General features: G+C 45.1%; 1 protein-coding gene across 6 annotated transcripts in view; it reads right to left on the bottom strand.

Annotated features, from left to right (window-relative positions):
* Positions 1-14,875, bottom strand: part of LOC137430568 (speckle-type POZ protein-like) — a 307,794-nt gene that overhangs the window by 204,608 nt on the left and 88,311 nt on the right. For all 6 annotated transcript variants that reach the window (XM_078781905.1, XM_078781900.1, XM_078781903.1 and 3 more), the window contains exon 4: positions 2,433-2,554. In XM_078781905.1, the coding sequence (XP_078638031.1) occupies positions 2,433-2,554 (122 nt within the window). The remainder of the gene's footprint in view (positions 1-2,432; positions 2,555-14,875) is intronic.

Here is a 14,875-nt window from a genome sequence, read left to right as displayed (position 1 = left end):
GAATTGCGCAAAGCATTCTGGGCCAAATTACATCATTTTGAGAATTCAGTATCGGTACAAATTATTCAGTAGACAAGAAAAGAATAACAAAAAGACAAAAAAAAACATTTCTTTGGACAAGGACAACTAATAACCTCAAACTTCGACAAATTTCTCAAATTACCATATTAAAAACTAGATGGTATTCATAGAATACTTACCATGCGCAGTCAACTAGTTGTGAACCAACTCTTCTGTTTTTGAACATTTTTTTTCTTTGATCCAATATGGCTGCCAGACCACGTGAGCGATGAAATCATAAATTTATATTCTCTAATATAGGTGTTGCATAGATCACGCCCAATACATTTCAAACTGATCAGACTAAGCGTTGTCCCCGTCGAATTATGACATCATAATTATGGCACCAATGACATCATCGTTAACAACACCTATTCGCCATATAGAGTTCTTTACAATGAGCCATGTTTCGATTTTTTCCATGCAGCAGTTTTGGAGAAATAAAGGTGCAACATCTTCCGTTTTTTCCAAGATGGCGCCTGTACCACATGACCTATGATGTCATGATTATCATTAAAATATTCTACATGAGGAGGTGCTCCTATGGTGAGAATTTCGTGCCGATCAGACCAACAGTTGCTGAGAAATAAATTTCACAGTGATCGGATACGTGTTGTACTTGTCAAATTATGACGACATAACGAAGGCACAGGTGACATCATCATTAACATATCTTATTCCCCAAGCGGAGTACTTGACAATGAGCCACGTTTCAATTTTTTCCATGGAGCGGTTCGGAGATATAGAGGTGCAACCTTTTTCGATTTTTTCAAAGATGGCGTCTGTACCATGTGACCTATGACATTATAATAATCATAAAAATTTTCTACAGGAGCTGCCCATATTCTGAAAATTTCGTGTTCGTCGGTCTAACAGTTGCAGAGGAATTTTTGTTTTATTCATACTGGTCAGATCAAGCGTTGTACTTGTCGAATTATGACGTCATAATTAAGGCACCGATGACATCACCATCAACATATCTTATTCCCCATGGTGAGTACCTGACAATGAGCCATGTTTCAATTTTTTTCATTGAGTGGTTTGGGAGATATAGAGGTGTAATGTTTTACCAAGATGGCATCCGTACCATGTGACATATGACGTCATAATTATGAATAAAAAAATTATACAGGTGGAGGCGCTTCTATGGTAAAATTTTGTGTCAATCGGACCAACGGTTGCCGAGAAAATGAATTTTTAAAATGCAGACACGTGCGGCACACGGCACACGTAAATGTACATGTACATAACTGAATGCTTAACCCCGCTTTTCACTTCGCGAGCGCAGGGTGACAACAGCAGTGTCGCTTCTACACCGATATTCAGAGGCAATTGGTCTGCAGAATGTGTATTTTAATGAGAAAAAAATGGGATCAACACAACGTTGATTTAAGGACGCTTACAACAATGGGTAAACAAGTAAAATAAGGAAGGAACATGTGATCAAAAAGAAAAGATGTAGCATCTATCTATAATTCCAGTAATCTCTGTGTATGTATGTATGTATGTATGTATGTATGTATGTATGTCTGTTTGTCTGTGACCGCTGTTTCTCGACAACTACCGGTCCGATATACTTTAAACTTGCCAGGTATATTGCTGGGGACCCGAGGATGTGCCTTTTCAAGGTTTCATATTAATCGGAGAAGTAGTTACCGAGCTATGTCCAAAAAACGATTCAACCAATCAGAGAGCAGCGAGCTATCACGTGTGCCGAACGTGGCGAACAGACTCTGCCTCGGACGGCACATTTGAGAGCGTATTCATTTATTTCACGTTGGCAAACTATGTTGGCGTTCAACTATGTTTTAAAACTAATTAAAACTAATTTGCGATTCATCGTAACTGCGATATGCGACCTTCCGGACAGTGAAGACTGCACTTCCGGCAGCCAATCACAGAACGCGTTGTTGCGTAGGCGTGGCCGATGTGAGAGCGAGCCGAGCCGAGCGCGTGCGCCATTACGGTTCGTAATTCGATTTCTTCCGGAGAAAATAATAATTTCTCGATTTCTTATGCGCATTATTTCTCCCAATTCAGTCAGAGCGAAGGGCGGAAGCGAAGAGCGTTGTTTTTTTTGTTTACGGGCGTACGGGCGTACGGGCGGGGTAGAGCGTACGGGTAGCGTTTTGTTTTGTTTTTGGCAAGGAACGGGCACCCACGTACGGGCATGCCCTAGTAAGGAAAATGCAGGGAAAAAAAATCAGGTTGGCAGAAATCAGGAATTTCATGTATCAATAAAGCAATGGTTCCCCATAGTGCTGCACTGTTTTTAATCAGAAGCCATTCGGTAAGAAAACTTTATTTTAAAGTTAAACTCAAAAGCACCTTTTCGCATCTCAAAAGAAGACGTGCAACATGAACATACAAACCATTTGAGCTTGTCATTAGCTCCGGATGAGAAAGTTGAACTCTTAAGGACTTCTCCCATTTCTTCTCGGGAAAAGCTAAAGTTGTTAATGGTCCACATGTAGGAGAACTTGACCACATTGACCTGAAAATGCAAATGTATAAGTTGGAGCCAGAGGTATGGATCATAACACAGGCCCAATAATTTTTAACCATATGCATTAGAGCTTGTACGATTGTAAAATTCAAGAGCTTTATTTACTGACCAGTCTCCCTATCCTCACACAAGTGAAAATTAATGAAATAAATAAGTGTGAAAAAATATATAAACATTCCAATGGCTTCTAGAAGATAGAAATAATGTACCTACAGAAAACCATTACGGCAATAAAAACATTGTGCCGGTCACAAAGCGATTTCAACAATCCCACCTTTGCGAGGCTCCAAGTACAACATTATCGTCGAAATGGAATTTCAAAAGAGGGCGCGAACAATTCCATTACACGGCACCTAAAAATGACTACATAAAACATCAATGACTACATAAAACCTTTAGGCTTCCAATTTCCACATGAAACTAACCATTTAAGGCCTGCAACCAGCTTGCACTTGTACACAGACCACTGCTGGTGTCTGTGCGAGTTAGAAAGCAGTATTGAAGGAAAGGTGAACAGATATTGGAGATGTTTGTAGGATTGATGGAAAAATTGGTTGTGGTATGCAAAAGTTTATGACAAGTCTGAATCGTGTCGAACGCAACCAGTCTGCATAGTGTCGAACACAACCAGTCTGCAACATGTCACACGCAACCAGTCTGCAACGTGTCGCACGCAACCAGTCTGCAACGTGTCGCATGCAACCAGTCTGCAACGTGTCGCACGCAACCAGTCTGCAACGTGTCACACGCAACCAGTCTGCAACGTGTCACACGCAACCAGTCTGCAACGTGCCACACGCAACCAGTCTGCAACGTGTCGCACACATCCAGTCTGCAACGTGTCGCACGCATCCAATCTGCAACGTGTCACACGCATCCAGTCTGCAACGTGTCGCACGCAACCAGTCTGCATCGTGTCACACGAAACCAACCAGTCTGCATCATGTCGCACGTCACCAACCAGTCTGCATCGTGTCGCATGCCACCAACCAGTCTGCATTGCGTATTGTGCAACAAATAACCAGTTTGGATAATGTCGCACATAACCAGTCTGCATCATGTTGCACAAAACCACCTCTGTATCGTGTTGCTTTCATGTAACCAGTCAGGTTTGGAAATAAGTTTTCAGGCTCACATGAAATATCTTGTTTAAATCACAAAATGCTAAAATTGAACCTTGCAAGGTTTTTTTTTTTTTTTAACAGTATTCCTCAAGCAGCTGGAAACATTGCCGACGGCAACCCTCAAAACTCTTTGAAACCCAATGGCCACTGGATTTTGAATGCCCACAATGCTATTGTATCATGTACCTTTCAGTGCATTTAGAGTCAAATATAAATCCACAGGTTTACAAAGAAGGCGATTACACAGGATGATTACAAAAGTATCATGATTCTTTGCCCCCAAACTCGTTTCCCACGACGACGTCAGAGCTTTTCACCGTCACTTTTACTGTGACCGGCTTTATCCAAAGACGGGAAGAGAATCGTTCAAGTTTAAAGTTAATTGTAAGGCCTCAAGGTATGATAAAACAAGTGTCCCATAAGAATGTAGACATGTCGGAGGAGAGCAACCTAAAGGAGCCAAAGAAATGTTAGGAATGAAAAAGCAACAGAAATAGCAGATCAGGTTTGTGTGCACACTCGCCACCCTCCAACAAATGTTGATCTTTATAGCTTTGCGAATAATTGATCATCGCATTAGTTTTGGTTACTCATTATTTTCATTTGATAATTGTCATCCACAATGCTCTATGAATGACACAATGGCTTTTATTAATTTGTGGATAAGAGTGGTTTCTAAAGCCTGGTATTGGCTTAGCGGTTAGGGTGCCGGCTTGGGATCCTAGGATCCTGGGTTTGAATCCCGGTCGATCGCTGAATTAACACCAGGGGGATTGACTCAGACTGTCATCCTTCCGAGGTCGGCAAATTGAGTACCAGTTCACTGGTAATTCCCTGTGTGTCATAAGAGGCGACCAACAGGGTTGGCGGCAGGAAGGGCATCCGGCCATAAAACATTGCTTCAAAAAGGGGACCACGGTGTCCGAAAAAGGCCAACCCCTGCTCTGTGAGGGAAAATGGCCTCGAAAGGTTTTTCTTGTTTGTGGTTTCTAAACAAACGTGAAAAGACAGGCAGATATGTATGATTAGATCAGAGAAAAATGACAGAAATAAAAGTCCTGCTTAAGCAAAGAGGCGGAACAATAGATTTTGGTCAAGGAACCGCAATTAAAATGATCAATATTCAATTTTCACTTTGACATAACAAACAGCAAGAAAATGAGTAATAAATAATAATAAGAATAAGAAGAATAATTATTATTATTATTATTATTATTATTATTGGTCAAAACAGTGTGGAGAAAACGACGAAATCCATGCTGCTAGACCAGCACAAAATAAAATAATTATCAACTGTCAAATTTCAAAATGAGAAGTTCCTGGTGGCTGCATGGAAATCCAGCATGATTTTCTTTTTTATATGCCGGTGTCAAGGGACGTGGAAGAGTTCAATAACAGAAGGTAAAAAGTCAAGATACAGAAAGGCAGCGAAGAACAGGTAGACGAGAACACTCTCGAGCTACAATGTGTGAAAGAGAATGGTAGGTATGAAAGAGGGGTCAGCTGACCTGTCAACTCTCACAAATTGGGCATGAGGCTCACGCATTTCATTATATTCTCATGCCGACCTCACGCTTTTTTTGACAACGATTATCTCACGCTTTCAAGCGAAGGTCATGAAAAATAAAGGCACCACCTTTTTATTTTTTTTAACATTGGCAACAATGTTTACAACTCATGCGGCACATGCACAGACATGAAAGCATCCTTTCAAATCGGGTGCATTGTTACAAAGCCACTCAAAGCAGTAATTCTGGCCATTTTGTTCACTATCTCAGTTTGAGATGTTTGTCACAGTCTTGAGCTGCTGCTGAAGAGTTTTTTTTTTTTTAATGTCCAATACGGAATCAGTAGATAAGTGATAATGATGGGCCTACACCCTAGAAGTAGATGAAACCGGCAAGATTTCTCAGATTGTGGAAATACCAAACCAAAATTGAAACCACCCTGAACCTCAAAATATCAGTGCCCCGTAGTGGACAGAGACCCACACTACTTCCGCCGCAAAGACTGCTCCAAAAGTCTGAGCTGTCGACATCAGGGGTGGAGAGATGTGCACAAACAGATGGAAAGTAGTGAGCACATCCAGCTGATCAAAATAACGTCGTCACAGCCTTCGCTTCAGAGCATTTTCAGTGAACGAAATCAGATTAGCGAAAAGGTAAACTTGAAAATGATTTGACCAACAGCTCCAGAGCAAGCAAGTAGTCAAACTAGGCTAATCCCAAAACTACTGGAGCATGCAGCCCCAGGAGCAGAGATAGGTAGGAGAAGAGGGTAAATGTAATGTACATGAAATTACAGTATATCTGGTAAATGTAATTTATATTAAAAGATTAATGTACACAAGTGTGGAGATATGCGAATGCAAGCCATTGACTCGTTCCAATTAAATAAATAGAAATATATTCCAGATTTTTTTTTTTCAACAATTGGTGGCAAGGTATGCAATTGCAAACTTGCATATTATTGTTAAGTATCGATGGGCCACAGCCCTGGCATCAAATGTTATCACATAACTCCTGTATATTTTCAACCAGGAAATTTGCGCTGAGTTGAGAACAGCTTATTTAATAGCACACCGCTAATTTGCCTTGGGCAATGTCTGATCACTTTATTCCACTGCATGCAGACATCTTGCCCGATTATAGCATTGCCAAGGCTTATGCTGCAGCCAAGACAAATATAACCTGCCTGCTGAATGGTGCTGTTGCCCCTTATTTTCAAAGTCATTAGATGATGTATAAAGTTGTGAATCTTGTATTTTAGAAGGGTGGTTGTTGTGCTGGTGTATTGATGGGATGATGCTGACAATTTGGTCACATTTAAATTCTTTATTCCTCTACTGTGACTGATGTTTTCAAATATTTTTCCCCCTCTCTTCGCACATTCCCAAATTCCTGCACTCTGCCAGCAGCTCCTCCTCTGTGTGGACCTCAAACGTCCGATGCCTATGCTGCAACCTGACAATCTCTCAATTCAGGTCACTACCGATAAACCAGACAACTGCTTAACACAAGCCTTCCTCCCACAGGAAGTACCTGACTCCTTAGGTCTTTCTCTGGCTATTGTCTCTAGCAGTTTGAGGGACTTGAACCCCATCCTGGCGGCTGATTCAGGATGTACATCAAGAACTCCATTTCTCACTGTCAATGTACTGCTCATATACCTCCCAACCCCAGGAGTACCCCTGGCCGCTCCCACCACATGCTTGTCTGTGTATTGTACAGTCCTCCAAACAGTGACAACTCCATTTGCATCTCCCTCTCAATCAATATGGACCAACTTTAAGCTACTCATCCATCCCAATTCATCCTCACATGTGGTGAATTCAATTGTCACCATGACAATTGCCTGGGTGTTGGTACCTCTCTCACCAGCCATGGCACTCCAGCAAAGGATTTGACTCCACAGGACTGACTCAATCTATAAATTTTCGATCCAGATTTCTCCCAAAGGCAAATTCTCCCTTCTGGATTTGGTTATGACCAATTTACACTCATGTCGCCTGCTCTTCCTCTGCTCCAATTGGTTCATTAGGTCATGTGCCTGTGAAGTCAACATCTCTCTGGAGGGTCTCAGTGAATAGCCTCAGTGCTGGCGAGTCTGGCAGTTCACTCAGAAAAACTGTCTTGTATGACAAGCAGCCATTGCATTTCAGGACTGGTCTCCTATATCTACCAGCTCTGACATCAACAGCCTGGGAATTCTTCCACTGCAGACACATGATTTGCCTTATACACAAATTCATCCCATCTTGTCCTCAGTTATCAAACCCATTTTACTGCCAATTATATACTGAATCACGTGGTGAGGCAGTTGCCTTAAAACAACTTGCCTTTTCCTTCTGGAAGGCAAGTCCAAACAAATGCAACCAAAAATCTTTTCACAAATCCCCCAACAAGTGTGTCCACTCTCTGGAGAGGCAGAAAACACCATCTGGCCAACCTCAAGTTTGAGCTTTCCAACTTGTCTCCCTCCTCTGAAACCTGGCGGTGTCTTGTTAAGTCAGTCTCTGGTGTATGCTCCACTTCCATCCCTTCCCTCACTTCAAATGGCACCACAGAGACTACGCTCATGAAAAGGCCGAATGCCTCAATTATGTGTTTGTTTCCAAATATTGTCCACAAACCCCCGCTCCTAAATAGCCACCCTACCCTGTCACACCCAACTGCCACTGGACTCTGCCCTTTTCACCTGAGAAGGTGGAGAGGTTTCATACATCCCTCGACTCCAATTCTGCAATTGGACCAGATGGCATCAACTCACGTGTCCTAAAAACTTGCTCTGTTGCTTTTGCACATTCTCTTTCTGGTTGACGATTTTGATGACAGGGTGTCCCAGAAGTCTGGACCCATAGGAAATAGGCATTTTATTCTAAAAATAAAAAAACGCAATTTTAACATCTGTTTTACATATCTCAGGAATGAAACAACCCCGATGGCTCAGTATACCAATCAAGAGAAGGTGGAGCTGGTGTTATTACATGTTTCCGGAAGAAGGCAGAAGGAGCACAGTGTTATTTCATGAAAACACCCGAGAAGCCAAAGCCAACTCATCAATTAGTTAGCAAAGTGTTACTTAATACTGGTCGTCCTCACTCTTCAGTGTAAATAAAGTCCAAATTGTGTATTTTTTCCCTATGGGTCCAGACTTCTGGGACACCCTGTATAAGATGTTTGTGTTGACATGTTCTATTGGTTTGATAAGTCTAAAAAGAGGACAACATGTCTTGCAGAGTTCTGCACATTTTGTGATATGACATACTGACAGCTAATAAAACATGTCAACACCAGATGGCTGAGCTGATGCCATTAATAGAAACCTGAAAATTTTTATGGTGCTAAAAGCTACTTCTGGTCACAACTTAAATCCAAGCCAGATTCAGACGTTTGCACAAAATCTTTCATTATCTGATGGCAAAAGTTTACCTGTTATTCTACAAATCAGTGTTGCCACTGTTGACTGACAACTTTTAACCAGGTTCTGCAGCGGGAAGATCTCTGAATGTATTCTGTGCATGAACAAATGCACACATTTCTCATAAAGCTTTTTGGAAAATTTGTTCAGATCGATACCATTAGAAGTGCAAACAGAGACTTGCCTGATGCCAGATGCCAGACCTCAAGCCCAGAGACAATCTGCTTGCAGAAGAGGCCATATTTGTTCGATTTAGAACACAAACAAAGCCGACAAAACTGCAGAATGATGTCGACATTGGTCCACAAGAAAGAAACTCTACAAGGCTGCAGGAGGATTTCTAACCAAATTAACATCTGAGGCAGTACAGAAGTTGTCCATTCAGGATGATATGCAAGGTTTGCAGACTTTAAGTTCAGAACACCATGCATATTTAATGACAGTTTTGTTTTTCATCAGTCATTTTACAGTTTTTCATCCAGATGTTTGGCTCACCCTTTAACTGTTACGCACCAGACCAAGTGGATAAACTACAGGAGGAATTTACAGGGTAGGAGTTGCTAAACGAGTCACATCCCCAGGATATATGGCAGAGTGCCATCATCCACTTAAATGAGGACAGAGGCAACTATACACAGGTCAGGTCAGATATGGGAGCATGTGCCACGTCGCCACAGCAACTTTCCACCAGTACTCCAGGGACCTTCGTCTGGCCAAACCCCAAGCAGATGCCCATTCCAATCTTCTTGAGATACTGATCAACCTGCTGCAACCACAAGGCACATGGTCGGCAAGTTGGCCTCCTCCACTTACAAGACTCCCTCATGGAAAACGAGCCACATGTCCATACAGTCGAAGCTGACGCCCACGGACTATACAAGTAACAAAACTCATCTGAGTCTTTCTCAGCAAACGCTTGTTAGACAATGTCCAACAAACTATACCCAATGATTCTTTGAAGAGACCTGGTACCAAATGTTACGTATCACCTCCCCAAACACGGTTACGGTGCACCTCAGAGTCTTGAGAGGGAATGCGGCAGAAAGATTTGTATTTTTGAGTGTTCTAATAAACCATAGTAAAACCAAACCAATGCACTTGTAGAACAAAACAAGTAATTGTATTAATAACTCTTGTAATGAAATTGTACCTAAGTTGAACCCAGGTGTTATGCTCTCTCCAACCACTGAGAGGTGTCTATAAGAACTCGGACAAATGCGCTATAGTTGCGCTATGGACGACCATCGCTCCGGATCATTCCTTTGACATATAATCTGTGACAGCGTAGACTCGAATGGTGCGTATATTTAGATGATCCAGGCTTGCTTGCACTGATTGTTAATTGCTGGACTTCTCCTTGATTATATAATCCTGATATATTGCATGATCGTATATTTACAGGTGTTGCCAGAGATCGAATTTGCATTAAATCTATTATTGGGACAATGTTGTGGATTTGACTTTTTACAACAATTAATGCAAATTCATCTCTTCGTCTTGAACGAGAACGGGACACGAACGAGAACGACATGACTCATAAGATGATCCAAGTGCCGATCTTTGGAGCAGACCCTTAGGCGGCGGCCGCGGCCGCCGAACTGACACATTGGCTGAAAATCTTGGATAACCAGTTCAAGGCTCAGGAAGCCGTCTCCAATGAAACAAAACTCGAAGTGCTGCAATCAAAGGTGCACCATACCGTGTACATGGCAATTGAACTATGTGAGACGTTCGATGCAGCTGTGGCTGAGCTGAAGCGTATTTACATAAAAAACGAAGCATGGTCTATTCACGACATTTGCTTGCAACGCGACGACAACAGCCCACGGAGACTTCAGATCAATTTGCTCAAGACCTCCGGTGCCTACTGAAGGAGAGTACCCCTGTGGTACGCACTCATGAACAAGTCTGTGATGACCTTGTTCACGATTCTTTCGTCGCAGGACTTAGGTCACCGGTCATCAGACAGAGACTACTTGAAGAAGTCGATTTGACACTAGCCGAAGCACTCCGGCTATCTCACATGTACACCGAAGCACGGGAACAATCCGACGCATATGAACGCCCATACGTCACTGCGGGGACATCTCGACAGACTCGACCGGAGAGAGCTACCGCCGAGGTCGTGGATGCAGCCTCGACACCTCCGCCGGAATCGGAGACCCCGGCCAGTCCTGAGGATCCCAATCAGGGCTTGACCATGGCCGCTGCAGCTGGACCCAGGTCCGGAAGTAACACTACATGCTATTTCTGCAGGAATCGGGATCATCCCAGGTCTGTTTGCCCTGCTAAAGGTGCGAAGTGTCATTTGTGCTCAAAGACGGGACATTTTGCAAAATTTTGCCAAGCATCGCGGGGCAAACGAGCCCGCTCGACGATGAATGTGCTTATCTCTGAGCCAGCGGTCCGAACGGCGTGCCTCGCCCGATCTTGATGGGGATAGCCCCTTTCCGTGGGCCCCGAGCTGAGAGCTCGACCTTGGTGAGACTTGCCGCGCCGACTAAACAAGTGGCGAAAACACTCCAGTACGCGGTGCGACCGTCCTTGGCCGGCATTCTTCCGACACCCTGCCAACTTCCGGGATCGGCCACCCGATCGGCTAATGCTGGCTTTGAAACTCCGCGCGTGGCACGAGCGCCCTCTGGAGGCTGCACGTATGATCTACAAGCTACTTCAACGGCACGAAAGCTGGGAACTTCACGCGTGGCACGTGCGCCCTCTGGAGGCGGCACGACTGGCCTACAGACGACTTCAACGGCACGAAAGACTTTAGCTGGCGTTGGATCCACATGCGAGGCACGAGCGCCTTGCCTTGACGACTCGATAACTACAGGTCCACCTGGCCTGGCTCGTGCTATAATCCCACTCATGATCGAGGGAATTTTTGCTAATGCTTTGATCGACACGGGATCCACGGATAGTTATGTTGATTTTCGACTTGTGCAGAAACATGGATGGCCGATACTTGGGACAAGACGCCGAATCTTTATGGCCTCTCAGGGGCTATGGCTTAGCACAAAAGGGGAATGTCGACTGAAGCTTGTGATTAAGGGTCGAATGTTTCCGGATGTGCATCTAATGGTCTTACCAGCATTATGTGCAGAAGTTTTGCTCGGACATGATTTTCTCAAGTGACATGGACGTTTGGAAATGGAATTTGGTGGTACTGATACTCTTGCTGTGTGTGCTCTTGCAGGGATGTAAATTGAGCCACTGTCGCTGTTCCCCAACATGACCACGGACTGTACACCTGTCGCGGTTAAATCGCGACGCGACTCACGAGCTGACGCGCAATTCATTGCAGACGAAACGGCCCTGCTACTAAAGGAAGGTATCATAGAACCTAGTCGGTCGCCATGGCGGGCCCAAGTTCTGGTGGTACGAAGCGAATCGCATCGCAAACACATGGTAATCGACTATTCGCAGATGATTAATCGGTTTACACAGCTGGACGCCTACCCACTCCCGGGAATGGACTCCCTTGTCCGACAGGTGGCACAGTATTCGGTCTATAGCACTCTCGATCTGCGTAGTGCGTATCATCAAATCCCCCATCTCCGAGGCAGATCGCATCTATACAGCGTTTGAATCGGGTCAGAGGTTATACCAATTCACCCGGCTACCTTTTGGGGTCACGAACGAGGTCTCTTGTTTTCAGAGGGCTATGGACGACCTCATCGCTAAGGAGAACTTGACCGATGTCTTTGTTAATCTGGCTAATCTCACGGTTTGCGGGTATGACCAGGAACATCATGATGCTAATCTGAAGCGCTTCCTCGAGATCGCGCAGAGGTATCGCTTAACTATGAATGAGGCTAAATGTCGTTACTCTGCTCGCACAATAGATCTTCTGGGGTACACTGTGACCCACGGCTCTGTTGCTCCGGATAAGGAGCGTCTGCGACCCTTGCTCGACATGGCCCAGCCCTGCGATCGTGCTTCATTGAAGCGTGCTCTCGGGCTGTCCGCTCATTATTCTAAGTGGGTACAAAATTTATCCGCGAAGCTCCGCCCACTTGTGGACTGTGAAGCCTTCCCCATGAGCCTTGCCGCCAAGGCCGCTTTCCATAGCCTTAAGTCCGACATCGCTGGCGCCGCTGTGGCGACGATTGACGAAAATAAATCTTTTGTTTTGGAAAGTGATGCGTCGGATCATGCGACAGCTGCAACTCTCTCCGAGGGGGGGCGCCCTGTGGCCTTCTTTTCACGAACTCTCTCCTCCGTGGAGCGGAGACATTCGTCTGTCGAAAAGGAGGCATATGCCATCGTCGAGTCGATTCGGCGTTGGCGTTGGCGTCCCCATTTGCTCGGACGATGCTTCCAAATTATCACGGACCAACAGAGCGTTGCGTTTATGTATGACACCCAGCATGCTCAACGCATTAAGAATGAGAAAATCACTCGCTGGCGGATCGAACTCGCCGATTTCTGCTACACAATCAAATATCGCCCTGGGAGGAATAACCTGGATGCCGACGCCTTATCGCGGCCGGCGACGTGTGTGAGTCTCATATATTTTGAGGACTTGCGCACTTTGCACGACACCTTGTGCCATCCCGGGGTGACGCGTTTCGCTCATTTTGTGCGTAGTCGTAACTTGCCCTACTCGGTTGAGGATATTCGTCAGATCTGTCGCACTTGTTCTGTATGTGCTGAACTCAAACCGCGCTTCTACAACCCTCCTATGGGAACGCTGGTCTGAGCTACTAGGCCGTGGGAGAGATTGGCGATGGATTTCAAAGGGCCAATGCCGGCGTCACCGGCTTCGAGTAACTCTCGTTACCTGCTCACAATCGTTGATGAGTTCTCGAGATTCCCTTTTGCTTTCCCGTGCGTAGATATGACAGCCGCCACGGTTATCCGGTGCCTGCAGAACTTGTTTTCTATGTTTGGGAATCTGGCCTACGTGCATACTGATCGAGGTGCGGTGTTCCTGTCCCAGGAAGTGAGGAACTTCTTACTCCAGCATAATGTCGCTTCTAGCTATACCACTCTGTATAGGCCGCAGGCGAATGGACAGGTCGAACGCTTCAATGGTATTATATGGAGAGCCGTTACGCTGAGCCTTAAGTCCCTCGGCAGAGGCCTAGACAAATGGGCTTGGTCGCTACCTGTGGCACTGAACTCGATCAGGACTTTACTGTGTACGGCTACCAATCAAACTCCCCACGAACGGATGTTTCATCACCCGAGGAGTTCAGGTAGTACCCGATCTTTACCTAGTTGGCTTGCAGAACCAGGACCGGCTTTCCTCAAACGTGCTGTTTGCATGAGTAAGTATGATCCACTAGTGGATAAGGTGCAAGTACTCCAAGCTAATCCCGAGCATGCTCGTGTGTTGATGTCTGATGGACGCGAGTCAACTGTCTCCGTACGCCACCTGGCCCCTTGCGGGGAAATTGACGAACCAATTTACGAGTCCATGGACTCTCCCGTTGCTCCGCCTGTGGAGTATCTGCCGGCCATCTCACCGCTAAACGCACCCCAACCTGTAGGCTCTGTGGTGCCACCTCCGTCACCTGACTTAGGCGACTACTCCGACGCAGGGGACTCCGGTCTTGGGGATGTAGCACCCGGTAGTTTCCGGACCCGTGCCGGAAGGGAGATTCGTCGCCCCGATCGCTACGGATGGACCGACTGACATGGACGGACAATTGCTGCCTACTATTATGCTGCTGCGTGCTTGATTCCTGCCTGAGCGGGAGTGTAGTTTTAATGGCGGGGAGAATGTAATGAAATTGTACCTAAGTTGAACCCAGGTGTTATGCTCTCTCCAACCACTGAGAGGCGTCTATAAGAACTCGGACGACCATCGCTCCGGATCATTCCTGTGACATATAATCTGTGACAGCGTAGACTCGAATGGTGCGTATATTTAGATGATCCAGGCTTGCTTGCACCGATTGTTAATTGCTGGACTTCTCCTTGATTATATAATCCTGATATATTGCATGATCGTATTTTTACAGGTGTTGCCAGAGATCGAATTTGCATTAAACCTTGTGGATTTGACTTTTTACAACAACTCTCACATACACAATAACACTATTAAAGAAAGTACAATGAAAATGTCACTTGCATCAAATGAACACTACATATGATGGTACCATCATTCCCAAATGAAGCAATAAACTCATGACACACCAACGCAAGTGGAATGTAACATTCCCCAAAGTCCGTGCACGGATCCCCACGCTGGTTGAAGCAGTGCAGAATGACGAGAACAGGCAGGTATCGGCACGACGGCAAACGAGGAGTTACGAGG

The sequence above is a fragment of the Myxine glutinosa genome, chromosome 7 (genome assembly GCF_964187855.1).
Source record: "Myxine glutinosa chromosome 7, kmMyxGlut1.1, whole genome shotgun sequence".
NCBI classification, from domain to species: Eukaryota; Metazoa; Chordata; class Myxini; order Myxiniformes; family Myxinidae; genus Myxine; species Myxine glutinosa.
This window is presented reverse-complemented; position numbering and strand designations above follow the sequence as displayed.